The sequence below is a fragment of the Gopherus evgoodei genome, chromosome 1, assembly GCF_007399415.2.
Source record: "Gopherus evgoodei ecotype Sinaloan lineage chromosome 1, rGopEvg1_v1.p, whole genome shotgun sequence".
NCBI classification, from domain to species: domain Eukaryota; kingdom Metazoa; phylum Chordata; order Testudines; family Testudinidae; genus Gopherus; species Gopherus evgoodei.
Window position 1 is genome coordinate 2384502 of NC_044322.1, and position 27652 is coordinate 2412153.

The 27652-nt window shown below is 49.4% G+C and overlaps 1 protein-coding gene and 1 pseudogene across 1 annotated transcript; one reads left to right on the forward strand and one right to left on the reverse strand.

Moving 5' to 3' along the window:
* Positions 1-1532: 1532 nt before the first annotated feature.
* CHRNA10 (cholinergic receptor nicotinic alpha 10 subunit) lies at positions 1533-6969 on the forward strand. The gene is made up of 3 exons (XM_030550629.1): positions 1533-2098; positions 6344-6579; positions 6745-6969. Exons 1-3 carry the CDS (start codon positions 1591-1593, stop codon positions 6967-6969), a joined length of 969 nt encoding a protein of 322 aa, XP_030406489.1. The 5' UTR covers positions 1533-1590.
* Positions 6970-24895: 17926 nt separating this feature from the next.
* LOC115645671 lies at positions 24896-26734 on the reverse strand (annotated as a pseudogene).
* Positions 26735-27652: the final 918 nt, after the last annotated feature.

Here is a 27652-nt window from a genome sequence, read left to right on the forward strand (position 1 = left end):
GGATGCCTACCTGGCCTGGGATAAGGACGATTACGATGGGATTGACACCATCCGCATACCTAGTAGTTACGTATGGAGACCTGACATAGTCCTGTATAACAAGTAGGTCAGCGTGGTAGCGAACTGCACCACTTCTGGAGATAAGGCTCCTGTGGCCTGGTGGGGGGATAGAACCAGGGACCCTCCAGCTCCATAAACACAGGCCGCTACCACCTGAGCCAGCGGTGGCTCTCTGTTAGCTGGAGGGGAGGTTACTGAAGTGCTTCTTTGCCGGCTGCAGCCCCTAGAGGGCGACAGGCTCACAGGCTGTATCTGGAAGAGAGGCTCCTGTGCACAGGTTAACAGGCTGCAGAGCGTAGGCATCCTGGAGCCGTGCAGAGACCATGTAATTGCACCCCTTGTTACAGGCACCCCCGCGGCATGGTGAGCATAACAGCTTCTGCCTTGGGCCATGGCCCCCTCAAAGGCTGCACAGATGTAGGGGGCAAAAACCTTCCCGGCACATTCTGCTGCTCGCTGACCTCATCTGCTTTGGTCTCATCCCGCACCTTCCCCGGTGCGGCCAGGCGAGAGGGATCAGCTCACTGAGGCCCGACGGTGCCTGGGTACAGCTGAGCGGCCGCGCACACTGGCAGGTAAAGCCCACGCCTGCCAATCAGAGCAGCTGAGTGCAGCGGGTGGTGTCCCAGGCTGATCTGTCACCCTTGAAGGGGAGAACAGGAGGGAAGCTGTCAGAAGGCGGGCATGTGGCTGTTTAAAGACTGGACACCTCTGACTGAGAAGCCCAGAACTGGACCTGGCTTTATCTTGTATCTGTTTGCAGACTCCAGGTGATTTTTATTGGGGGGGGGAGGGGCTCCTCAGAGCAAAAATTTCATGACTCATTTGTTTAAAAACAAAATCAAGGCCCACAGGCCCCTGGTCCTGAGTGACCCTCTAATAACACCAAGCCAGCCAGGGCTGGCTTTAGTAAGTGTGCGGCCCAATTCGAACAGTTTTGAGGGGGCCCCGGCAGAGATGACTTAAACAAACAAACAAAAAAAACATGTAAAAAAACACGTGTGGCTTGTACTCATCGGGTGATGCTCCGAGTCTTCGGTGGCACTTCAGCGGTGGGTCCTTTGTTCGCTTCAGGTCTTCGGCAGCACTGAAGGACCCGACACCAAAGTGCCACCGAAGACCCACAGCAAGCAAAGGACCCGCCGCCGAAGACCTGAAGCGCCACCAGGTGAGTAAAAATTAAAAAGGCACCTCTAGCCAGGGAAGGGATTCTCACTGGGCACGGGGCCTGATTCGGGGGAATTGGTGGAATAGGCCTAAAGCTGGCCCTGAAGCCAGCCAGTGACCAAGTGACCATACGAAACACACCTGTGTTGGCCACTGAGTGCTCACGAGGGACCCTACTGGACCAAGCCAGCGAGCTCTGTCTCACATTCGTGAGCAGCCCTACAGGAACAAGCCCAGCAGAGCAGAGGAGGGGCTAGGCTAGCTAGGGCTGTGCAGTCTTGTCTCGTATGTAAGGACTCTTCCCCCCACCCCCCCATCTGTGTTCCCTGTCCCTCCAGTGCCGACGACCAGTTCACAGAAACCATGGAGACCAATGTGGTGATCCGCTACGACGGGCAGGTGATGTGGGACTCCCCTGCCATCACCAAGAGCTCCTGCAAGGTGGATGTTTCCTACTTCCCCTTCGACGGGCAGCAGTGCCGACTGACCTTCGGCTCGTGGACCTACAATGGCAATCAGATCGACCTCCTGAATGGGCTGGACACTGGCGACCTGACGGACTTCGTGGAGAACGTGGAGTGGGAGGTGCTGGGCATGCCGGCCAAGAGGAACGTCATCATCTACGGCTGCTGCTCGGAGCCCTACCCCGACATCACCTACACGCTGCTCCTCAAGCGACGTGCCTCCTTCTACATCTTCAATCTGCTCCTCCCCTGCATCATGATCTCCTTCCTGGCCCCGCTGGGCTTCTACCTCCCAGCCGACTCTGGGGAGAAGGTCTCCTTGGGGGTGACGGTCCTGCTGGCGCTCACCGTCTTCCAGCTGCTGGTGGCAGAGAGCATGCCGCCCTCCGAGAATGTGCCACTGATTGGTGAGTATCTACCTCTGCCTGCAGCTGGATGGGCAACTGTGGAAGCCCTCTATCCACTTAGCAGGTGCAGCATGCGACGCAGAACGGGTACGCTTTAAACCGGGTCGCCATTCATGTTTTTCAGCCATGCAAGGATCAGCTCTAGGGGCATGGTCCATTCCAGTCCTCAGCCTCTTCGCTAAAACTGTCTGCAAGTGGCACACTGCAGCCATGGTGGAATCCCAGCTTCCATTCTAGTTCCCCTTTCCTGCCTTACCTAGGGACCAGGGGCACTCTCCATTGCTTGCAGTCTTAAACATAAGATGATAAAAGGGAGGAGGTGTTGCCTTATATATTAAAAATGTACACACTTGGACTGAGGTGGAGATGGACATAGGAGACGGAAGTGTTGAGAGTCTCTGGGTTAGGATAAAAGGGGTAAAAAACAAGGGTGATGTTGTGCTAGGAGTCTACTACAGGCCACCTAACCAGGTGGAAGAGGTGGATGAGGCTTTTTTTAAACAACTAACAAAATCATCCAAAGCCCAAGATTTGGTGGTGATGGGGGACTTCAACTATCCAGATATATGTTGGGAAAATAACACTGCTGGGCACAAATCATCCAATAAGTTCCTGGACTGCATTGCAGACAACTTTTTATTTCAGAAGGTTGAAAAAGCTACTGGGGGGAAGTTGTTCTAGACTTGATTTTAAGAAATAGGGAAGAACTCGTTGAGAATTTGAAAGTAGAAGGAAGCTTGGGTGAAAGTGATCATGAAATCATAGAGTTTGCAATTCTAAGGAAGGGTAGAAGGGACTACAGCAAAATAGAGACCATGGATTTCAGGAAGGCGGATTTTGGTAAACTCAGAGAGCTGATAGGTAAGGTCCCATGGGAATCAAGACTGAAGGGAAAAACAACTGAGGAGAGTTGGCAGTTTTTCAAAGGGACACTATTAAGGGCCCAAAAGCAAGCTCTTCCGATGGGTAGGAAAGATTGAAAATGTGGCAAAAGACCACCTTGGCTTAACCATGAGATCTTGCATGACCTACAAAATAAAAAGGAGTCATATAAAAAATGGAAACTAGGTCAGATTACAAAGGATGAATATAGGCAAACAACACAGAAATGTAGGGGCAAGATTAGAAAGGCAAAGGCACAAAATGAGCTCAAACTAGCTATGGGAATAAAGGGAAACAAGAAGACTTTTTATCAATACATTAGAAGCAAGAGGAAGACCAAGGACAGGGTAGGCCCACTGCTCAGTGAGGAGGGGGAAACAGTAACAGGAAACTTGGAAATGGCAGAGATGCTTAATGACTTCTTTGTTTCGGTCTTCACTGAGAAGTCTGAAGGAATGTCTAATAAAGTGAATGCTTATGGGAAGGGGGTAGGTTTAGAAGATAAAATAAAAAAAGAGCAAGTTAAAAATCACTTAGAAAAGTTAGATGCCTGCAAGTCACCAGGACCTGATGAAATGCATCCTAGAATACTCAAGGAGTTAATAGAGGAGGTATCTGAGCCTCTAGCTATTATCTTTGGAAAGTCATGGGAGACGGGAGAGATTCAAGAAGACTGGAAAAGGGCAAATATAGTGCCCATCTATAAAAAGGGAAATAAAAATAACCCAGGAAACTACAGACCAGTTAGTTTAACTTCTGTGCCAGGGAAGACAATGGAGCAAGTAATTAAAGAAATCATCTGCAAACACTTGGAAGGTGGTAAGGTGATAGGGAATAGCCAGCATGGATTTGTAAAGAACAAATCGTGGCAAACCAATGTGATAGCTTTCTTTGACAGGATAACGAGCCTTGTGGATAAGGGAGAAGCGGTGGATGTGGTATACCTAGACTTTAGTAAGGCATTTGATATGGTCTTGCATGATATCCTTATCGATAAACTAGGCAAAGACAATTTAGATGGGGCTACTATAAGGTGGGTGCATAACTGGCTGGATAACCGTACTCAGAGAGTAGTTATTAATGGCTCCCAATCCTGCTGGAAAGGTATAACAAGTGGGGTTTTGGCTCTGTTCAATATCTTCATCAATGACTTAGATGTTGGCATAGAAAGTACGCTTAATAAGTTTGCAGACGATACCCAACTGCTTTGGAGGACAGGGTCAAAATTCAAAATGATCTGGACAAATTGGAGAAATGGTCTGAGGTAAACAGGATGAAGTTCAATAAAGACAAATGCAAAGTGCTCCACTTAGGAAGGAACAATCCGTTTCACACATACAGAATGGGATGAGACTGTCTAGGAAGGAGTATGACAGAAAGAGATCTAGGGGTCATAGTGGACCACAAGCTAAATATGAGTCAACAGTGTGATACTGTTGCAAAAAAAGCAAACGTGATTCTGGGATGCATTAACAGGTGTGTTGTAAACAAGACATGAGAAGTCATTCTTCCGCTCTACTCTGCGCTGGTTAGGCCTCAGCTGGAGTATTGTGTCCAGTTCTGGGCACCGCATCTCAAGAAAGATGTGGAGAAATTGGAGAGGGTCCAGAGAAGAGCAACAAGAATGATGAAAGGTCTTGAGAACAAGACCTATGAAGGAAGGCTGAAGGAATTGGGTTTATTTAGTTTGGAAAAGAGAAGACTGAGAGGGGACATGATAGCAGTTTTCAGGTATCTAAAAGGGTGTCATCAGGAGGAGGGAGAAAACTTGTTCACCTTAGCCTCTAATGATAGAACAAGAAGCAATGGGCTTAAACTGCAGCAAGGGAGATTTAGGTTGGACATTAGGAAAATGTTCCTAACTGTCAAGGTAGTTAAACACTGGAATAAATTGCCTAGGGAGGTTGTGGAATCTCCATCTCTGGAGATATTTAAGAGTAGGTTAGATAAATGTCTATCAGGTCTGGTCTAGACAGTAATTGGTCCTTCCATGAGGGCAGGGGACTGGACTCAATGAACTCTCGAGGTCCCTTCCAGTCCTAGAGTCTATGAATGTATGAATCTCTCTAGCAGATAGGCTGTAGTTCAATCAAGTTATGGGCTACATACAGAAATTGAGTGAAATCTCTGGCTTGTGTTCTGCAGATCAGATTGGATCATCTCAATGGGCCCTTCTGGCCTTAGAGTCTATAAATCTAACCAAACATACACCCCAAACATACACCTTTCCATAGTAACCTTTCTATGCTTGGTTTCACTCCCAAATATACATTTTTTGTTTTGAATGTCTGAGCCAAATCTGCTCAGGTTTGTTTTTTCAGGGTTTTCTTTGAGCAAGTGGAAAGGGGGTGGTCCCCTTTTATACCCTTGTGTTTCATTTAGAAATCTTGTGCTCGGAATACCTACATTAAAACCAAATGAAATTAGAAGCTTCAAACTTGGCTTGTTTGATAGATCTCATTGAGATCAAAGACTCAACCCAAGTTTGAGGCTCATATGTTTGAGCCTACTTGAAAGTGGACAATTTTTAAAATCTAAAATAGCATTTTGCAAGATGGTCTGAAGTTTTGGGTGCTATTATTTATTTTTTTTTTTTTGCACAAAGCTTTTGTTAAGGTTATTGCAGTTCAGGCTGAAATTACCGTTTTGAAATGCTTGTGACCTTACAAATTCTGCTGTGATTTTTCTATCTGATTTTGATTTTTTTTTAAATTTTGATCTCCAAAATGTTTGAAGTGGGTTTATAAGGTTCTAAACTCTTCCTGCCGGCATGTGCATCCTGAATTGGGATGACTCAGACAACTGCAGATTTAAGGAGAGGTTGGTGTTTGAGACAGATAGGCAGCCCCCGTTAAGTTGGGATGGCTTCAGTAGGCGTTGGTTTAGGTGGGCTGCATATGGGAAATCTTGGCAAAAGCTTGGCTGTATCCTGTAGATTTCAGGAACACCTTAAAAAAAATCAAGCCAAGTCTGAAGGCTGCAGGCCAGATCCTGAGGTGCAGCATGGTTGCTTTGCACCACACTGACACGAGAGTCTGTATCTAAAGCTGATGTTCCCAGCCACTGAAGGACCATCCCCGTGCAAGGAGTTCTTGGATGGCCTAGAGGGTCCCACACCAGTCTCTTTTTGCTGCTGGTGGAAGGGACTTCTCTGGAGGATAGAGGCTATTCCTGGGACTATAACAACCTGCTTCTTCATAGCTAGAGAAGTTGTTCTTTAGCTTACATGGTAGGAGCTTGCGTTCTGATGTTGAAAGTCCCCACGTCCCATTCCTCTGGGTGAGCAGCAGTGGCTGGGCCTGCAGCCGCAAGTCCCCCACTTCCTGGGTCAGTCACTGCACGTCCCTCCTTCTTGTCTTCTAGGGAAGTATTACATTGCCACCATGACCATGATCACGGCCTCCACTGCACTGACCATATTCATCATGAACATTCACCACTGCGGCCCAGGAGCCAAGCCCGTGCCCAAGTGGGCCAAGAAGTTCATCCTGCAGTACATGGCCCGGCTATTCTTTGTCTACGAGGTGGGGGAGAGCTGCAAAAGTCCCAAACGGCAATTGGGCCACCTACCCACAGTCCAGGTGGTGAGTGGCAGGGCCGCCAAGGAGGAGCAGAAGGCCCAGACAACGGAGGATGACTCGGACGTGACATGCCGGGAGAAGTCTCCGCAGCAGGAGTTGGTGCCGCAGAGGCTCAGCAGTGCCTCTGGCCAGCAGGACTGGAAAGAGACCGGGACACGTATGAAGCTAGAGTGTGGCCGGGAGGGGCAGCAGCACCAAGTCTGTGGGAAGACCCCGTGCCTTTGCCACCACAACAGCCTGCTGAGGAATGTTGAGTACATTGCCAACTGCTTCCGGGACCAAAAGGCAGCTCAGAAACAGAGTGGTGAGTGGAAGAAAGTGGCCAAGGTCATGGATCGCATCTTCATGTGGATCTTCTTCGTTATGGTCTTCTTCATGAGCATGCTCATCATGGGCAAAGCCATCTGAAGAGCCCTTGGCATGCAACGCCCGCTAGTTAGCTAGGATCTTTCGTCTCACTCTGTTGGAACTGCGGGAGCACACGGGTGGGCGGCCTGGGACGGTCCATCCTGGCGCTGCTGTGGAAACCATTGCACGTGAGGTCTCACTAATAGCATGTTCTCTTAATTCCGTAGAGAGAGATTCTTTGGCAATCGTAGAACCCGTCTTCCCCCAGAAGAGCAGCACCTGTTACTGCTGCAGCCACGTGGCTGGTTTGAAACCATCACCACCTCATGGAGCACCAGGGAGCTAAAGGGGAGGGGTGGCTGAGGTGGGGAGGGAGGGTCAGGAGACAGGACTCTTGGGACTGTTCCTTGGTTCTGAAAGTTTTGGGGTAGTGGTTAGAGCAGGGGAGGAAAACTGAGAGCTGGGACTTTTGGGTTCTGTTCCCAGTTCTGGGCAGAGACTGGGGTCTAGTGGATTGGAGTCAGGGAGGGGCTAGGAGCCAGGACTCCTGGGTTCTATCCCAGCTCTGGTTGGCAGTCTGTAGCCTGCACCCCAATGCAGCATGTATCATTCTAACATGTTCAGTCACTTCTGCAAGAGCTCAGCGGGGGAGCGGGGCCTGGAATAAAGAGACCAAAATAAAATCTCTGCAACGTCTCCTGTGCATCGTCCTTGGGCTAGAAAGTCCAGCAGGGACCGTATGTCATGGCCCCCAGGCAGTACCTGTGCACTCAAGGGCTTTGCCGTAGGGGCCCTGACACTGTCATGTGTGCAGCCAGCCTGTCCAGCTGGGCAGAGAGAGCTAATGCCACTGGCAATGCAGCAAAGGATCCGGGTTGTGGCTGTTTCCAGCACATCGACCTTCAGCTCAGCTCATTCCACCTTCCGTCCCTTCTTTGAGCCCACGCCAGCCAGCGCTCGGATACAGACACAGGCCTCTTCTCTGGGGCAAATGTTCCATGTAACCCCCTGTCAGCTTAATTATCTATTTCCCTGTTGCAAATGTGGCTACTGATTCTGTGGCTGGATGGCCTCTCCCCATTGCAATTCTCCAACCTGGGGTGCCTTTTACACTGCTCCGCTGGGAGAGCCACCACTCCTGGTCTGCTCACAGCCAGCCTCCAGCGTGCAAGATACACTGTGTGAGTGCTCTGCCCAGCCTCCCATGAATTACATCAGCAAACTCCCAGTCCCAGACATTCCCCCAGGAATGCCCAGCACCTGCCTGGACAATCCCAGCTCATTATAAGTTCATCATTTTATTAATGGGGAATGATGTGCACAAATCCTCTTACCACCAAGGGAGTTCCCTAAACACTTTAATCCAAACACACTGGTCTAGGTAAAACAATAAACTAAACGTATTAACGACAGGAAGAGAGATTTTAAGTGATTGCAGGTAATGAGGCATAAAAGTCAGAATTGGATACAACGAAATAACTTCTTAGTTGCTTTTGATCTTTTAAGTGAATTCACAGATAAGTCTCTCTCACCACTTCTTCCCACAGTTTTGCTGGCTGTCTTTCAATCAGTCTTTCCACAAATCATAGAAAAGTGACAGCTGATCATAGAATATCAGGTTGGAAGGGACCTCAGGAGGTATCTAGTCCAACCCTCTGCTCAAAGCAGAATCAGTCCCCAACTAAATCATCCCAGCCAGGGCTTTGTCAAGCCTGACCTTAAAAACCTCTAAGGAAGGAGATTCCACCACCTCCCTAGATAACCCATTCCAGTGCTTCACCACCCTCCTAGTGAAAGTTTTTCCTAATATCCAACCTAAACCTCTCCCACTGCAACTTCAGATAGTTACTCCTTGTTCTGTCATCTGATACCACTGAGAACAGTCTAGATCCATCCTTTTTGGAACCCCTTTTCAGGTAGTTGAAAGCAGCTATCAAATCCCCCCTCATTCTTCTCTTCTGCAGACTAAACAAGCCCAGTTCCCTCATCCTCTCCTCATCAGTCATGTGCTCCAGCCCCCTAAGCATTTTTGTTGCCCTCCGCTGGACTCTTTCCAATTTTTCTACATCCTTCTTGTAGTGTGGGGCCCAAAACTGGACACAGTACTCCAGATGAGGCCTCACCAACGTCAAATAGAGGGGAATGATCACGTCCCTCGATCTGCCGGCAATGCCCCTACTTATACAGCCCAAAATGCCATTAGCCTTCTTGGCAACAAGGGCAAACTGTTGACTCATATCCAGCTTCTCCTCCACTGTAACCCCTAGGTCCTTTTCTGCAGAACTGCTGTCTAGCCATTTGGTCCCTGGTCTGCAACAGTGAATGGGATTCTTCCATCCTAAGTGCAGGACTCTGCACTTGTCCTGGTTGAACCTCATTAGGTTTCTTTTGGCCCAGTCCTCTAATTTGTCTAGGTCCCTCTGTAGCCTATCCCTACCCTCCAGCATAGCTACCACTCCTCCCAGTTTAGTGTCATCTGCAAACTTGCTATAGGGTGCAGTCCACACCATCCTCCAGATCATTAATGAAGATATTGAACAAAACCTGTCCGAGGACTAACCCTTGGGGCACTCCACTTGATACCGGTTGCCAACTAGACATGGAGCCGTTGATCACTACCCGTTGAGCCCGACGATCTAGCCAGCTTTCTATCCACCTTATTGTCCATTCATCCACCCAATAGTTCTTTAAATTGTTGGCAAGAACACTGTGGGAGACCATATCAAAAGCTTTTCTAAAGTCAAGGAATAACACATCCACTGCTTTCCCCTCATCCACAGACCCAGTTATCTCCTGTGATGGGGCAAGGCCAGATGGCTACAGTAAAGTACTGAGAAACAGGTATAACATAGCCCCAGGCTAAACAAGTCCCTAGTACTGTGGTAACCAAATGGCAGTTGCTCCAGGTTAGTCAAGGAACCTGGGGCCAATTAAGATCTTTCTAGAAGGCAGTGGAGATAGCTACTTTAATTAGAACACGTGCAGCCAATCAAGGCAGGCTAATCAGGGCGCCTGGGTTTAAAAAGGAGCTCACTCCAGTCAGGCAGGGAGGAGCCAGAGGAGAAGGAGTGTGTGTGAGGAGCTGGGAGCAAGAGGTGCAAGGAGCTGAGAGTTAGAGAGTGTACTGCTGGAGGATTGAGGAGTACAAGCGTTATCTGACACCAGGAGGAAGGTCCTGTGGTGAGGATAAAGAAGGTGTTTGGAGGAGGCCGTGGGGAAGTAGCCCAGGGAGTTGTAGCTGTCATGCAGCTGTCACAAGAGGCACTATAGACAGCTGCAATCCAAAGGGCCCTGGGCCGGAATCCAGAGTAGAGGGCGGGCCTGGGTTCCCCCCAAACCTTGCAACTCCTGATCAGACACAAGAGGAGCTGACCCAGACTGTGGGTTTCACAAGAGGGGAAGATCACTGAGGTGAGCAAATCCGCCAATAAGTGCAGGACCCATCAAGGTAGAGGAGGAACTTTGTCACACTCCTCATAGAAGGCAATTAGGTTAGTCAGGCATGACTTGCCCTTAGTGAATCCATGCTGACTATTCCTGATCACTTTCCTCTTCAAGTGCTTCAGAATTGATTCTTTGAGGACCTGCTCCATGATTTTTCCAGGGACTGAGGTGAGGCTGACTGACCTGTAGTTCCCTGGATCCTCCTCCTTCCATTTTTTAAAGATGGGCACTACAGTAGCCTTTTTCCAGTCATTGGGGACCTCCCCCGATCACCATGAGTTTTCAAAGATAATGGCCAATGGCTCTGCAATCACATCCGCCAACTCCTTTAGCACCCTCAGGTGCAGCGCATCCGGCCCCATGGACTTGTGCTCTTCCAGTTTTTCTAAATAGTCCCGAACCACTTCTTTCTCCACAGGGGGCTGGTCACCTCCTCCCCATGTTTTGCTGCCCAGTGCAGCAGTCTGGGAGCTGACCTTGTTTGTGAAGACAGAGGCAAAAAAATCATTGAGTACATTAGCTTTTTCCACATCCTCTGTCACTAGGTTGCCTCCCTCATTCAGTAAGGGGCCCACCCTTTCCTTGACTTTCTTCTTGTTGCTAACATACCTGTAGAAACCCTTCTTGTTACTCTTAACATCTCTTGCTAGCTGCAACTCCAAGTGTGATTGGGCCTTCCTGATTTCACTCCTGCATGCCTGAGCAATATTTTTATACTCCTCCCTGGTCATTTGTCCAATCTTCCACTTCTTGTAAGCTTCTTTTTTGCATTTAAGATCAGCAAGGATTTCACTGTTAAGCCAAGCTGGTCGCCTGCCATATTTACTATTCTTTCTACACATTGGGATGTTTTTTTCCAGCAGCCTCAATAAGGATTCTTTAAAATACAGCCAGCTCTCCTGGACTCCTTTCCCCTTCATGTTAATCTCCCAGGGGATCCTTCCCATCAGTTCCCTGAGGGAGTCGAAGTCTGCTTTTCTGAGGTCCAGGGTCCGTATTCTGCTGCTCTCCTTCCTTCCTTGTGTCAGGATCCTGAACTCGACCATCTCATGGTCACTGCCTCCCAGTTCCCATCCACTTTTGCTTCCCCTACTAACTCTTCTCTGTTTGTGAGCAGCAGGTCAAGAAGAGCTCTGTCCCTACTTGGTTCCTCCAGCACTTGCACCAGGAAATTGTCCCCTACACTTTCCAAAAACTTCCTGGATTGTCTGTGCACCTCTGTATTGCTCTCCCAGCAGATATCAGGGTGATTGGAGTCTCCCTTGAGAACCAGGGCCTGCGATCTAGTAACTTCTGCTAGTTGCCAGAAGAAAGCCTCATCCACCTCATCCCTCTGGTCTGGTGGTCTATAGCAGACTCCCACCACGACATCACCCTTGTTGCTCTAACTTCTAAACTTAATCCAGAGACACTCAGGTTTTTCTGCAGTTTCATACCAGAGCTCTGAGCAGTCACAGTGCTCTCTTACATACAATGCAACTCCTCCACCTTTTCTGCCCTGCCTGTCCTTCCTGATCAGTTTATATCCATCCATGACACTACTCCAGACATGTGAGTTATCTCACCAACTCTGTTATTCCCATCACATCATAGTTTCTTGACTGTGCCAGGACTTCCAGTTCTCCCTACTTGTTTCCCAGGCTTCTTGCATTTGTGTAAAGGCACTTAAGATAACTTGCTGATTGTCCCGCTTTCTCAGTCTGAGACAGGAGTCCTCCCCTCTTGCACTATCCTGCTCGTGCTTCCTCCTGGTATCCCATTTCCCCGCTTACCTCAGGGCTTTGTTCTCCTTCCCCCGGTGAACCTAGTTTAAAGCCCTCCTCAATAGGTTAGCCAGCCTGCTTGAGAAGAACGAGCTCTCCAGATAAATCCATAAGGCCATCACTTTGTCCTCCTGCAGATCCCCTCCAGCTAGCCTCCGTCATGATGCCCTGCCAGTCGAGCGACGCTAGGCGGGTGGCAAGCTGTGATGGCAGAACTTGCACACAATGCCTGCTCCTTTCACGGTCTCATCCTCCCCTGCCCGCCCCCCCCATTTCAACCACCTGTTGCATCCTGTCAAAAGCAAGATGGTTCGGGCAATTCCCCTCCTCACACTGGTCAGCACAACGGGGCCCTGGTCACTGATCGGGCCTCTAGGCACTATTGCAATGGAAATAATAAAGATACATTGCAAGGCATGAGAGGGCAATGCAGGGAGAGGTGAGATTTATGCTCAATAGGAGAAAAATGTATCCATGTCTGAGACTGTGGAAGAGTCTCCTGGGGAAAGCGTGTAAGCCCTTTTCCTGGGGACATTTAAAATCAGACTGGACATGCCCTGGAGAATACGCAGAGCAATTCTCCATGGGGCATGGAATGGATGGAAGCTAATAGCCTTTCTGTATCTAACATATATATACCTCTGTGGCACTGAACATAAGAACGGCCATACTGGGTCAGACCAATGGTCCATCTAGCCCAGAGTCCTGTCTTCCTACACCTGGCATTGGACATTGCCCCAGAGGGAATGAACAGAGCAGGGAATCATCAAGTGATCCACCTCTCTCGCCCATTCCCAGCTTCTGGCAAACAGAGGCCATGGACACCATTCCTGTCCATCCTGGCTAATAGCCATTGATGGACCTATCTGGACTAGAGGTGACTGGAGCAGGAAGACTCTGGGAAGCCGTCTCACATTCATCTCACGCAGAAGGTGAGCTCCTTTATATAGGGGAAAAGGCAGTACGCTGCATTTATTGAGAATACAACAATTAGCATATGCTTTTCAGACACACACACACACACACACACACACACACACACACACACACACACTCCATGCACAAAGTCCCACCAGTCGATGTTATAGTTACCAGTACAGAGTATGGATCAATCTAGTGGCCAGCCAGATTGGTCGCAGAGGGGAGCCGGGCTCTGTCGGTCGCAATCCGATGCTACTGGAGTTGTTGGCAAGACGAACCCAAAGCCCCATGGCAAAGCACCCTGTTCTTATAGTCCTTTTTCCTTTGAAGTCTATGGATTTTGCTGTGTCAGTTTACTCCTCAGTAGGTGTTATCTTTTGATGGCCCAAAACACCTCCAGGAGGGTCATCCTGTCTGGTTTCGATTTAATTAATTATCTTGTGTTTTAAGGGTGCCAGCCCTAACCTCAGGATTGTCTCCTCAATCATGGATGCGTGTTGATGGTTCTCTGGTGTCTCTGTCTCTTGAGTCTCTTCACTCCTCCTTCCTTGGCCATCTGGCTTTAACAATGGCCTTCACACTTCATCTTTTCCTGATGCATGCACTCCTCATTCACACAAACCGTTCTTTACCTTCAGAAGGTAACAAATAGCAGTGTTTTATGTTGAACAAGAATGGCATTGTAAATTAGGCTTTATTAAATCTTGCAACTATCTTTTCCTACATTGGGGCCCAGGCCTTCAAAATTCCTCTAATTTAATTAACACAGACACAGACAAGATCCTGTCTGTTGCTTGTGAGGCATGAATAAAAAGAAAATGGTTAATACAAGTATCCACTATTCTATTCTATTTTATTCTAATACCTTAATTCTTATTAGAAAACATACACAGTATATAGCCAAAACATAACCAATTATATAGCACAGTACCATGGCACAACAATGCTTCGGCCATCATTCCAGAGGACATACTTCCATGCTGATGATGCTTATTAAAAAAAAATGCGTTAGTTAAATTTGTTTAGTTTTAGTGTTTAGTTACTGGTTTCCCTTTTCCCCTAGGTGTCCCCTTCAGTACGGACCTCAGTCTAAAGCCATCTTTGGGGTCTTGGTATGCCGGGATCTGGTGAGGTAAGGATGTAAGGGGACTTTGCATGGTGGATAACCCTCTGTGAAGCTGCTTCCCAACCCCAGGGTTATGTCCATGGGAAAAAATCCACCCCCCTCTTGGACTGTCCCTGAGATCCCCACTCCCAGCACTTGGACCTTGCTCCCTCCCTGCCTCCGGCCTTTCCTAGAGGGTTGTGATCTGCGCTCTATGGGCTAAGAGATGTCTTCTCCCAGCAACTCATTTACAGCTGCTTTCTTTGTTTTCCCAACCCAGGAAATTTCCTCCTCACCTCTGTCAGTTGAGTCATTAGCATTTCCACAGACAGCCATTGATTCAGTTGGACCTGCATCCTGTCTGAAAGAGACAGAATTAGTTGTCACAAGCACGTCAGGAACAAAGTCCTGAAAAATCGAGTGCTGGATTGGAGTACCCTCCGTCACCCCCTCTCTATCCCGGAGAGGTGAGTTGTGTGACTGCTCCCCTCCGGCAGGCCAGTTACATAGTTCCCTCTCAAAGCCTGAGGCACAGGTTGGGTGCCTGGAAGCACAAATACTTCATCATCCATTCTGCCTTGGCATCCTCCCCCATGTGATCAGTGAGGAGACATTCTTGTACCCCCACTATTCATCCCCCAGTTTTCTTCTCTGGGTCCCCCTCTAGGACACATACCCCTATGTTTTCTAGAGTGAGATCTCTCCCCAGGTCAGCCAGGAAGGGCTCAGACACTGCTAATAGCCTGGACAGCTGTCTCAGTGGCAGGCTCTCCACCCTTCCCTCTTCCTGAGATGGTGTTATAGGATCATAGGACTGGAAGGGACCTCGAGAGGTTATTTAGTCCAGTCCCCTGCACTCAAGGCAGGACTTAGTATTATCTAGACCATCCCTGACAGGTTTTTGTCCAACCTGCTCTTAAAAATTCCCAATGTTGGAGATTCCACAACCTTCCTAGGCAATTTATTCCAGTGCTAAACAACCCTGACAGTTAGGAAGTTTTTCATAATATCCAACCTAAATCTCCCTTGCTACAGATTAAGGCCATTGCTTCTTGCCCTATCCTGAGAGGTTAAGAAGAACAAATTTTCTCCCTCCTCCTTGTAATGACCTGTTATGTACTTGAAAACTGTTATCATGTCCCCTCTGTCTTCTCTTCTCCAGACTAAACAAACCCAATTTTTTCAATCTCCCCTCATAGGTCATGGTTCTAGACCTTCAATAATTTTTGTTGCACTTCTCTGGACTTTCTCCAATTTGTTCATCTCCCCTCATAGGTCATGGTTCTAGACCTTCAATAATTTTTGTTGCACTTCTCTGGACTTTCTCCAATTTGTTCACATCTTTCCTGAAATGTATTGCTCAGAACTGGGCACAATATCCAGTTGAGGCCTAATCAGTGCGGAGTAGAGGGGATGAATTATTTCTTGTCTTGCTTACAACACTCCTGTTAACACATCCCAGAATAATGTTTGCTTTTTTCCAACAGTGTTACACTGTTGACTCATATTTAGCTTGTGGTCCACTATGACCCCCCAGATCCCTTTCCGCAGTTCTCCTCCCTAGGCAGTCATTTCCCATTTTGTATGTGTGCAACTGTTGTCCCTTCCTAAGTGGAGCACTTTGCATTTATCCTTATTGAATTTCATCCTATTTCCTTCAGACCATTTCTCCAGTTGTCCAGATTCTTTTGAATTTTAATCCTATCCTCCAAAGCTCTCTACCTCTCCCAGCTTGGTATTGCAAACTTTATAAGTGTCCTGTCTATGCCATTATCTAAATTATTGATGAAGCTATTGAACAGAACCGGATGCAGAACCAATCCCTGTGGGACCCCACTCGTTATGCCCTTCCAGCATGACTGTGAACCACTGATAACTACTCTCTGGGAATGGTTTTCCACCCAGTTTTTTATCCACATTATGGTAGTTCCATCTAGTTGTACCTCCCTTGTTTGTTTATGAGAAGGTCATGTGAGACCATATCAAAAACCTTACTTAAGTCAAGATATACCACATCTACTGCTTCCCCCCATCCACGAGGCTTGTTACCCTGTCAAAGAAAGCTCTCAGGTTGGTTTGACGTGATTTGTTCTTGACAAATTAATGCTGACTGTTACTAATCATCTTATTATCTTCTAGATGTTTGCAAATTGCTTAATTATTTGCTTCCTTATCTTTCCGGGTACAGAAGTTAAACTGACTGTTCTGTAATTCCCCAAGTTGTCCTTATTTCCCTTTTTATAGATGTGTCATGGAGTATGGGGGAGTCCGGTCCTGCACCCCTCTTCCTGGGACTCTCAGCGAGCCAGAAAAACAGAAGGTTTATTGGACAACAGGAATGCAGATTACAGCAGAGCTTGGAGGCACAACCAGCACCCCTCAATCAAGTCCTTCTGGGGGTTCAGGAAGCGTAGTTCCCAGTTTGGGATTCCCTGAATTCCAACCACTCAGCCCAAAACCGAAACTGAACTAACTCCCTCCAGCCAGCCCCTTCCTTTAGTCTGGCTTCCAGGGCAAAGGTGCTGACACCCCTCTCCCCCTACCTGGCTCAGGTTACAGGCTGAGCACCTGTCCCTCACCTAAAGTCACCCCCTGCTCTCTCATCCCCTACACAGACAGTCCCTACTGCATCAAATCTCTCCCCCCTTTGAGACTGAACTGAGCGGGGTCACTCTGCCCAGTGACCTGGGGAAGTTCAGGGCCCCCTCTCCGGGACAACGCGTCCGCTGTCAGGTTGGCTCTTCCCTTCACGTGGACCATGTCCATGTCATAGTCCTGCAGGAGCAGGCTCCACCTCGGGAGCTTGGCTTTAGCTCCTTTCATCTGGTGCAGCCAGGTCTGGGGAGAGTGGTTGGTGTACACGGTGAAGTGTCACCCAAAGAGATATGGCTCCAGTTTCTTAAGGGCCCACACCATGGCCAGGCACTCATTCTCGATGGCCACGTAGTTCTGCTCTCGGGGTAGCAACTTCTTACTCAGGTACAGGATGGGATTTCTCTCCCCCTTTTTATCCTCCTGCATTAACACCGTCCCCAGTCCTGTGTCTGAGGCGTCGGTGAGCACCATAAAGGGCTTGTCAAAGTCTGGGTTTGCCAGAACTGGGCCACTAACCAGAGCCTCCTTCAGCTCCCGGAGAGCATTCTGGCACTGCTCGGTCCAGACCACCTTGTCTGGCTTTCCCTTCTTGCACAGCTCAGTGAGGGGGGCAGCTATGGCACTAAAGTGGGGCATGAACCTTCGATAGTACCCCGCCATCCCAATAAAGGCCTGGACCTGCTTTTTGGTTTGGGGAGCAGGCCAGTCTCTGATCACCTCCACCTTGGCTGGTTCCAGCTTTAGGCAGCCGCTCCCCACCCGATGGCCCAGGTAAGATACTTCAGCCATCCCCACCTTGCACTTCTGAGCCTTTATGGTTAACCCAGCCTCCCGGAGTCGGTCCAGCACTTGTTTAACCTGGGACACGTGGTCCTCCCAGATCCGGCTTAAGCCACAGATATCGTCAATATACGCCATGGCAAAACTCTCCATCCCCCTCAGTAGCTGATCCACCAGGCGCTGGAAGGTGACCGGTGCTCCCTTGAGGCCGAAGGGCAGGGTCAGAAACTCGTAGAGCCCCAGAGGGGTGATAAAGGCCGATTTCAGCCTGGCATCTGCGTCCAGCGGCACTTGCCAGTAGCCCTTTGTAAGATCCATGGTGGTGAGGTACCGAGCACCTCCCAGCTTGTCTAGGAGCTCGTCAGGCCTGGGCATGGGGTAGGCATCAGATACGGTGATGGCATTGAGCTTTCGATAGTCCACACAGAACCGGATCGTCCCATCCCTTTTGGGGACCAGCACCACTGGCGAGGCCCAAGGGATGGAAGACGGCTGGATCACCCCCAAAGCCAGCATGTCCCTGACCTCTCTTTCTAGGTCCTGGGCAGTTTTCCTGGTGATCCGAAAAGGGGAGCATCTTATAGGGGGATGTGACCCGGTCTCCACCCAGTGGACAGTCAAATTAGTGCGTCCAGGCTGGTTAGAAAACAGCTGTCGGTACAGATGCAGCACCCCTCTGATCTCAGCGTGCTGGGCCAGGGTCAGCTGATCAGAGAGGGGAATCGCCTCCAGGGGGGAACCAGCTTTTGTCCCAGGGAATAGATCCACTAAAGGGTCATCTCCCTGCTCCTCCCAATGTCCACACACGGCCAACACCACATTCCCCCTGTCATAGTATGGCTTCATCATATTCACATGGTACACCTGGCGGTGATGTGTCTGGTTTGACAGCTCCACCATATAGTTTACCTCATTCAGTTGCTTGATAACCTTGAAAGGCCCTTCCCAGGCAGCCTGGAGTTTGTTTTTCCTCATGGGGATGAGAACCATCAGCTGATCCCTGGTGGCAAAGGCGCGGGCCCTCGCTGTGCGGTCATACCAGACCTTCTGCTTCCTCTGGGCTCGGGCTAGATTCTCCCTGGCCAGGCCCATGAGCTCGGCAAGTCTTTCCCGGAAGGTCAGGACATACTCCACCACCGACTCTCCATCGAGAGTGGCCTTCCCTTCCCATTCATCTCTCAGCAGGTCCAGGGGCCCCCTTACCGCCCTCCATACAATAGTTCGAAAGGCGAAAACCCAGTAGATTCCTGGGGTACCTCCCTGTATGTGAACAGCAGGTGAGGTAAGTACTTGTCCCAGTCCTGCGGGTGCTGGTTCATAAATGTTTTTAGCATCATCTTTAGCGTCCCGTTGAACCTTTCCACCAGCCCATTGGACTGGGTGTGATACGCTGAGGCCCAGTTGTGCAGGAACCCACATTTCTCCCACAAGCACCAGAGCAGGGCCGACATGAAGTTGGACCCCTGATCCATTAAGACTTCCTTGGGGAACCCCACCCAGCTGAAAATGGTCAGCAGCGCATCTGCCACAGTGTCTGCTTTAATAGAGGACAAGGCCACTGCCTCGGGGTAGCGAGTGGCGAAATCTACCACCACCAGGATGTATTTCTTCCCCGACTGGGTCATCCTGCTGAGAGATCCCACTATGTCCATGGCCACCTTCTGGAAAGGCTCTTCCATGATGGGTAAAGGCCTCAAAGCCGCTTTCCCCTTGTCCCGGGCCTTCCCCACCCTCTGGCAGGGGTCACAGGATTGGCAGTACTGTTGGACATGGGTAAGGATCCCAGGCCTGTAGCAGCCTCTGCCTGGTGCACCGGATCCCTTGGTGCCCTGCAAGAGGGATGTCATGGGCCAGGTACAGTAGTTTGTGGTGAAACTTTTGGGGAACCACCAGCTGCCTCCTGAGCCCCCATGCCTCTACTTCCCCAGGGGGAGCCCATTCTCGGTACAGGAACCCCTTCTCCCACAGGAACCTCTCCTTGCAACCCCTTCTCATGGTCTGTACCGCACTGAGGTCAGCCCAGTCCCTGGGCTTCCGCAAGGAGGGATCTTTTTGCAACTTGGCCTGGAACTCAGCAGCTGGGACAGGGATGGGGACCTGCCCCTCGCCAACTCTGACTAGGGGTCATGACCAGGGCACCCCCGGCATTAATTGGCCAGTCATCGAGGTCCCCCTCCATTAACACCTCTGTGGGCAAATGTGGGTGTAACCCCACGTCCTTGGGTCCCTCCTTGGCCCCCCACTTCAAGTATACCCTTGCTACAGACACCTTGATTGAGGTCCCGCCCATGCCCATCAGGGTCAGGTAGGTGTCGGGCACCATCCCATCTGAGGCCACCACCTCAGGCCGGGCCAGTGTTACCTCTGCGCCTGTGTCCCAGTACCCAGTGACCTTCCTCTCATCTACCTCCATGGGAACAAGGCACTCTCTCTCCGGAGGGGCAGCCCTGCACCCGCCCTGTAAACCAAAAACCCTGAGTCTGGAGCATCCAGTCCCCCAGAGGAGCTGACCTGGGGACCTCTTCCCTCCTTCACAGGTGGTACGCTGCCAGCCTCATTTTCCTGGGAATGTTGCCCCTCATCCGACTGGGTCTTTACCCAGTCAACCCTCTGCGGGTTGGGTTTGCTCGGTCTGTCCCTGAGCTTGGGGCACTGGGCCCGTATGTGGCCTCATTGGCCACAGTGATAGCAGCCCATGTTTCATGGGTCCCATCGAGTGGGTGGGATGGACCTGATGCTGGATGTTCCCCGTTGGTGGGGGTTCTCCATAGGCCCCTGCTGGGAGGTCCCATGGTGACTTTCTCTCTGCGTTGAGGAAGGCCTGCTCCTTTGAGACTCCTTCCTGTTATCCCCTGCCCGACTGTTCAGAAATTGGTCGGCCAGCTGGGCTGTGTGGTGCGGGTTCTCCGGCTTCTGGTCCATCAAGCACAGCCTCAGGTAGGGTGGGCACTGTGCATACAGGTGCTCCAGTATGAATAGGTCCAGCAGGTCCTCTTTAGTTTGGGCCCCAGCTGTCCACTTGCAGGCGTACCCATGCGCCTGGTTGACCAGTTGTAGGTATGTGACATCACGAGTTTTATGCTGACTACGGAACCTTTTCCGGTACATCTCAGGAGTCAGCCCAAACTCGTGGAGCAGGACCTTTTTGAACAGTTCATAGTCCCCTGCCTCCACCCCTTTCATTCGGCTGTACACCTCCGTGGCTGTGGAGTCCAGTAAGGGGGTGAGAAACGGGATCCTGTCTGCAAGGTCAACCCTGGGCAGCTCGCAGGCATTCTCAAAGGCCATCAGGAAGGTATCTATGTCCTCCCCCTCCTTACACCGGGCCAGGAAGTACTTATCAAAGCTCTTTGTAGGCTTGGGTCCTCACTCACTCACTGCAGCCTGGGCCCCGCTGCTTCTCAGCCAGGCCAGTTCCAGCTCATGCTAGCGCTGGTTCTCCTTGTGTTTACGCTGGTTCTCCCACTCCTTCAGTTCCTGCCTCCTTAACTCAAGCTCTTCCCTTCTCAGCTCCCTGTCATGTTCCATCCACATCCGTTCCAGGGACTAGGAGCTCCGCCGGGACAATCTCCTGCTGGCCACAGGGGTTAGGGTGCCCTCGGTATTCACTGGGCTTCCCCCAACCCCTCCTCTAGGTATAGGTGGGCAGGGTCTCGGGGTGTTCTCGGCAGCAGTCTGACCCTTCCGAGCCATGTCAGGCCCCGGGGCCCACGCTGTGTCGCTGGGCAGCTTCCCTCAGGGACAGAGCTCAAGCGATCCTTCTCCTCCAGCTGGGCAATTAGCTGTTATTTGGTGGATCTCCCAATGCACAGCCTCCTCTGCTTGTACAGCTCCACCAGGTCTTTCTTAAGGTGCTTAGCATACATCTTCTTGCTGGTCACTTGCCGGCCTGTGCTCTCAGCTTCCCACTGGTTCCAGGGAGACTCCTCATGCACCAGCCCTTTTTCAGGTCACCCCCTTTCTGCCAGGGTCAAGCTGCAGACTCCTCTGACCCTGAGTCTGCTCCTGCAATTCCCCTGGGGGACCCTGTTACTGCAAAGTCCTTTGCTCTGGTCACACACTCCCAGGGGTTAATCGCCTCCTGAAACTGTCGCTCTCTGTCTCTTCAGCCCACCTGGTCCCCGTCAATCCCCCTTCATTTTACTGCTCCCCAGTCACTTACTGCAGGAAGCGCCGTCCACGGGGTGCAGTAGATCCCGCCTCTGCCACCAGCTGTCATGGAGTATGGGGGAGTCCGGTCCTGCACCCCTCTTCCTGGGACTCACAATGACTCTCAGCCAGCCAACAAAACAGAAGGTTTTTTGGACAACAGGAATGCAGGTTACAGTAGAGCTTAGAGGCACAACCAGGACCCCTCAATCAAGTCCTTCTGGGGGTTCAGGAAGCTTAGTCCCCAGCTTGGGATTCCCTGAATTCCAACCACCCAGCCCAAAACCGAAACTGAACTAACTCCCTCCAGCCGGCCCCTTCCTTTTGTGCGGCTTCCCGGGCAAAGGGGCTGACACTCCTCTCCCCCTACCTTGCTCAGGTTACAGGATTAGGTCCTGTCCCTCACCTAAAGTCCTCCCCGACTCTCCCATCCCCCACACAGACAGTCCCTACTGCATCACAAGATGGGCATTAGATTTGCCCTTTTTCAGTCTTCTGGAATCTCTCCCGTCTTCCATGACTTTTCAAGGATAAACGCTAATGGCTCAGATATCTCCTCAGTCAGGTCCTTGAGTATTCTAGGATGCATTTCATCAGACCCTGGTGATTTGAAGACATCTAAGTTGTCTAAGTACTTTTTACTTGTTCTTTCCCTATTTTAGACTCTGATCCTACTTCATTTTCACTGGCATGCACTATGTTAGATGTTCACTCGCCATCAACCGTGGTGAAAACTGAAACAAAGAAGTCATTAAGCACCTCTGCCATTTCCACATTTTCAGTTATTGTCTTTCCCCCCTCATTGATTAATGGGTCTACTCTGTCCTTGGTCTTCCTTTTGCTTCTAATGTATTTGTAGGATGTTTTCTTGTTTCCTTTTATGTCCCTAGCTAGTTTAATCTCATTTAGAGCCATGGCTTTTCAAATTTTGTCTCTACAAACTTGGGGTATTTGTTTATATTCATCCTTTGTAATTTGATTGAGTTTCTACTTTCTGTAGGACTCTTTTTTGAGTTTTAGATCATAGAAGGTCTCCTGGTTAAGCCATGGTGATCTCTTGCCAGACTTCCTATCTTTCCTACGCAGTGGGATAGTGTTGCCTCCTGCTGCCTTGCTAAAGAAACCCACATCCATCTCTTCAGTGGTTTCTATCCCCTATTCATCTGTGAAGTGCTCACAGCTAACAGCCTGAACAGTTGTCTCAGTGGCAGGCTCTGGGCTCCCTTCATTGGGCTCCCCTCTGGGACACATCTCCCTTTGCTCCCTAGCATTGGGTTTGTCCCTTGTTTGGCAGCAACACGGACATTTTTCTTCCTGAGGCAGCACTGCCTTCAGCTGCAGGGCAGGAGCTGGTCTCAGCCACCACCACCACCCCTGGGAGCATGTAGCTTCCCACTGCTGCAGGGGAATCTAGGAGACTCTCATTCCTTCAGCAGTTCCTGGGACTTTCTCCTTTCCCTCTGAGGTCCCAGCAGAATGCTCTTTCTTGCTACAGGCTTACTCTCACCTCTGCTGATATTGGACATTGGACTGCAACAGAAGGATTAATTCTGAAAGAACTCTTTGCAACTCTAAAGCTCACCATCTCTACCATGAAATTGACTTAAGAATTCTATTAATGTCTATGTATAATGATGTCTGGTAACTGCAGTGTGGAAGGAGGTGTTGGATCATTAACTGGGGCTGCCTTCTACCCTCAGGCAGGTTCCTTGTCAAGCTGCGGCAGCTCCCATCCCAGCTTCGTCATAGAGGGAGCCCAGCTGCGGGGGTTGGGTGGGGGGTGGAGATTGTGATGGGATGTACCTCTGAGGTGAAGCCTGGAAGCTGTTGGAACTGCTGTGTCCTATTCAGCTGGGTTGGCATCTCTCCTGGTGACACACAGCCAGGCCCTGTTGTCACCCAACATGACAGCAGGTGGTGCCACATACCCAACTGAGTCACCTGAGTGTTTAATCTAAGTCACTCATGGACCATCATTGTAGGCACCAGCCAACTTCCCAGCTCCCCAGCTGTACCCCTACTGGAATATAAACCCAGAAATAGACCATCTTGCACTGCAGTGATCTGTACAGCATAAACTCATTAAATAGTCCACTCCCAACTCGATGTAGGGAAGATGTTCACCACCCTTTGTTAATGGAGCTAAGATTCCCAAACACTTCATTCAAAAACACACTGATTAAGATAAAACATAAATCAGGTTTATTAACTACGGAAAGACAGATGTTCAGTGATTATAAGTGATAACAAACAGATCAAAGCGGGTTACCTAGGAAATCAAACAAACTTGTAATTTAAGATTTATACAAACTAAATAGGATTTGAATCAGCAATATCTCACCCTGACTGATGATACAAGGAGGCTTACAGATTCTTGAGGCACAGGCTGTATCTGCTCTTCAGCCTGGGTTCCTCTCCCCCATTCAAAGTCTGTTATCTTCCAGAGCTTCTTGCACGTGTTGAGTTGTGGGGGAGTGAAGACAAGTGATGATGCCACTCCCCATTTTTTTATAGTTTCTTCTAGCTTGCTGGAAAGTCTGTGCATGTGACACATGTGGCGGTGCCCCCACTGGCCAAACATTCTCCATTGTCTCCATGTTCCCTCCAAGGAGGCTTCCTTATGCAGATTTCCTGTGCTAGTGGATTCTTCCCTGGATGAGTGTTGACAACAGCAATTAACACTGTCTGGCTACTCCTTTGACATACCTGAAAGGCTGGTTTTGGGTGTTTCCAGCCTCACATCACACTTTAGTAACTCACAGATAGCAGGATTTTATAGCTTCACATACGAGAGCGCATACAACCCAAGGGGATATCAATGTTTAGCGGATTAAGACTTTTAGAATGATACCTCACAGGGCATACTTTGTACAAAACATACCAAAATTACATCACCATGGGGTGCTTTGGGGTGCAGAGTGTCACAGGGATGATCCAGAGAGTGACGGGGGTGGGTTGGAGAGGAGTGAGTGAGGGGTAGAACCTGAGGGAAGAGGCAGGGCAAAGGGGCAGGGCCTCAGACTTCCAGTTATCAGCAATTAGAAACATGGCAACCCTATCAGTTGTACATAGGCAGATTCCCCAGTTTGTTCCACTGATACAGCACAGTAACGTCAGCAAAGGATTATGTGACTGGTCAGCCAGTGATTCTGGGAAGAGGGCCAGCACCATGTCACCAGACAGCTCAGCACAGAGCTCAGTCTGAGATCCAGAGAACCACGAGAAAACTTTAGGTCCCTTTATGAGTAAAGGACTGGAGCAACCTATCCTGGATCTGTTGGGTCCTCACCCCATAGATGATGGGGTTTAGCATGGGGGGCACCAGGAGGTACATGTTGGCCATAAGAACGTGCAAATGCAGGGGCACATTGTGCCCAAATCGTTGTGCAAGGGCGGAGAACAGAGCTGGGATGTAAGAGGCTAAGATGACACAGAAGTGGGAGCTGCAGGTCCCAAAAGCTTTGAGCCAGGCGTCCTTTGTTGGGAGTCTGAAGATGGCCCTGAGGATCTGGGTATAGGACACAGCAATAAAAAACACATCCATACCAATCACCAAGAATATCATAGAAAGGCTATGGTAACTACTGACGCTGATGTCAGCACAGGCCAGCTTCACCACAGCTATGTGCTCGCAATATGTATGAGGAATGATGTTCGTTCTGCAATATGGTCACCGCCTTGCCAGGAAGGGATAGGGCAGTATGAGCATGATGCCGCGCAGCACCTCTGCCAGGCCAATTTTGGCCACCACAGGATTTGTCAGGATGGTGGAATGTCTCAGGGGATCGCAGACGGCCACGTAGTGATCAAAAGCCATGGCCACAGTGTCATAAACAGATAGCTAAGGGTTAATGTTCTTTTACCTGGAAAGGAGTAACCTGAAACACCTGACCAGAGGACCAATCAGGAAACAAGACTTTTTCAAATCTGAGTGGAGGGAAGTTTGTGTCTGAGTTCTTTGTTCTAGTGTTCTGCCTGTACTCTCTCTCGGCTATGAGAGGATTTCTGTCTCCTGCTTTTCTAATCTTCCGTTTCCAAGTTGTAAGTACAAAGATAGGTTTGTTTTTTTTGTATTTACATGTGTGTAGTGCTGGAGTGTTTTGAATTGTATTCTTTTTGAATAAGGCTGTTTATTCATATTTCTTTTAAGCAATTGACCCTGTATTTGTCACCTTAATACAGAGAGACCATTTTTATGTATTTTTTCTTTCTTTTTATATAAAACTTTTTTTTTTAAGACCTGTTGGAGTTTTTCTTTGGTGGGAATTGAGTCTGTAGCTTACCAGGGAATTGGTGGGAGGAAGAAGTCACGGGGAAATCTGTGTGTTAGATTTACTAGCCTGACTTTGCATTCCCTCTGGGTGAAGAGGGAAGTACTTGTGTTTCCAGGACTGGAAACAGGGAGGGTGGAGTCCCTCTGTTTAGATTCACGGAGCTTGCTTCTGTGTATCTCTCCAGGAACCCAGGGAGGAAACACCTGAAAGGGAGAAGGGAAGGGAAATGGTTTATTCCCCTTTGTTGTGAGACTCAAGGAATTTGGATCTTGGGGTCCCGGGAAGGTTTTTGGGGGGACCAGAGTGCCCCAAAACACTCTAATTTTTTGGGTGGTGGCAGCTTTACCATGTCCAAGCTGGTAACTAAGCTTGGAGGTTTTCATGCTAACCCCCATATTTTGGACGCTAAGGTCCAAATCTGGGAATAGGTTATGACACACAGGGATCCCAGACTGCATCATAGAGAAGCTGAGAATGAAGTACAGCTGGGTCAGGCAGGCACTGAAATTGGTTTCCTTGGAATTGAACCAGAAGATGCTCAGCATTTTGGGCAGGATGGAGGTAGACAGGACCAGGTCAGTGACGACCAGCATGCAGAGGAAATAGTACATGGGCCCATGGAGGCTCGGCTCTGTCTTTATGATGAACAGGATGGTGAAGTTCCCCAAGATGGTTATGATGTACATGGTGCAGAAGGGGATGGACTTCCAGATATGGGCTGCCTCCAGGCTAGGAACACCCAGCAGGATGACTGTGGAGGGGTTGGTGAAGTCAGTTGAGTTGGAGTCTGACATGGAGTAGGAGAGAAGGTGTCCAATCCTGAGGCATAATGGTGCCTCCTGCATGTCCCGTACGTTCCCCTGACTTCCTGTATGTGCTCAGGATCTAGGGTGATGGTCACAGGACAAACACTTGGATGGAGAGACAATGTTAATATGAGACACTACATGCACTACTGGAGGCTGTTCTCATGGATGAAGCAGATTGGTTGCTCTTCACACACTGAAAAATGACATTTTCGTTATTCAGATAAGTGAATTATGAACAACTGACCCTACTAATGCCAATTCTATATTTTATGGGGCTCCCTGTGTCAATAACTCCTACACATTGTGGGGTGGGAAACCCTTAACATGCACCAGCAGGAAACAATAGTGGATACTGGTTTTTCCCTTATTGTTCCTTAGGCCTTGTCTACACTGCCATGTTTTTTCACCAAAAGGCAACATTTGGTGAAGAAATAGTGGAGGTGTAAACACTACAAAGCCACTCCTCAGTTTGTGACATTATAAAGGCACCTTGATGAGAGTTGTAAGGCTTTTTACGCAAAAAATTTGTCTCCAAAGTGCCAGTGTAGATCCTGTGATTGATTTCATCAGTGTAATTGGCCTCTGGAAGTCATCTCACAATGCCCATCCTAACCCCTCTGGTCAGAAGTTTCATCTTTGCTGCCCTGCATCCAGGTAAATACTTCCCGCTCCTCCCTGTTTAAAGGCCTAGGAATTTTGAAATTCCTTTTCCTGTTTGCTCAGTTTGGAGTGTTCACATCACAGCTTCCCAGGTGGCCATGGTGGCTCCATGCAGCAAATGGTCTCCCACTTGGACCACTGTGGAGCTACTAGATTTTCTCAGTATTTGGGGAGAGGAGGTTGAGGAGTCCCAGCTGTGCTCCAGCTGTAGGAATTTCAATACCTATGGGCAGATTTCTTGCA

Excerpts from the sequence above, each read along its gene's own strand:
- CHRNA10 (XM_030550629.1), top strand. The coding sequence starts at position 1,591 with ATGGAGACCAATGTGGTGATCCGCTACGACGGGCAGGTGATGTGGGAC. Across the intron at positions 2,099-6,343 it reads CGAGAATGTGCCACTGATTG|GGAAGTATTACATTGCCACC; the intron begins GTGAGTATCTAC and ends CTTGTCTTCTAG. Across the intron at positions 6,580-6,744 it reads AGGTGGTGAGTGGCAGGGCC|GGGCAGCAGCACCAAGTCTG; the intron begins GCCAAGGAGGAG and ends TGTGGCCGGGAG.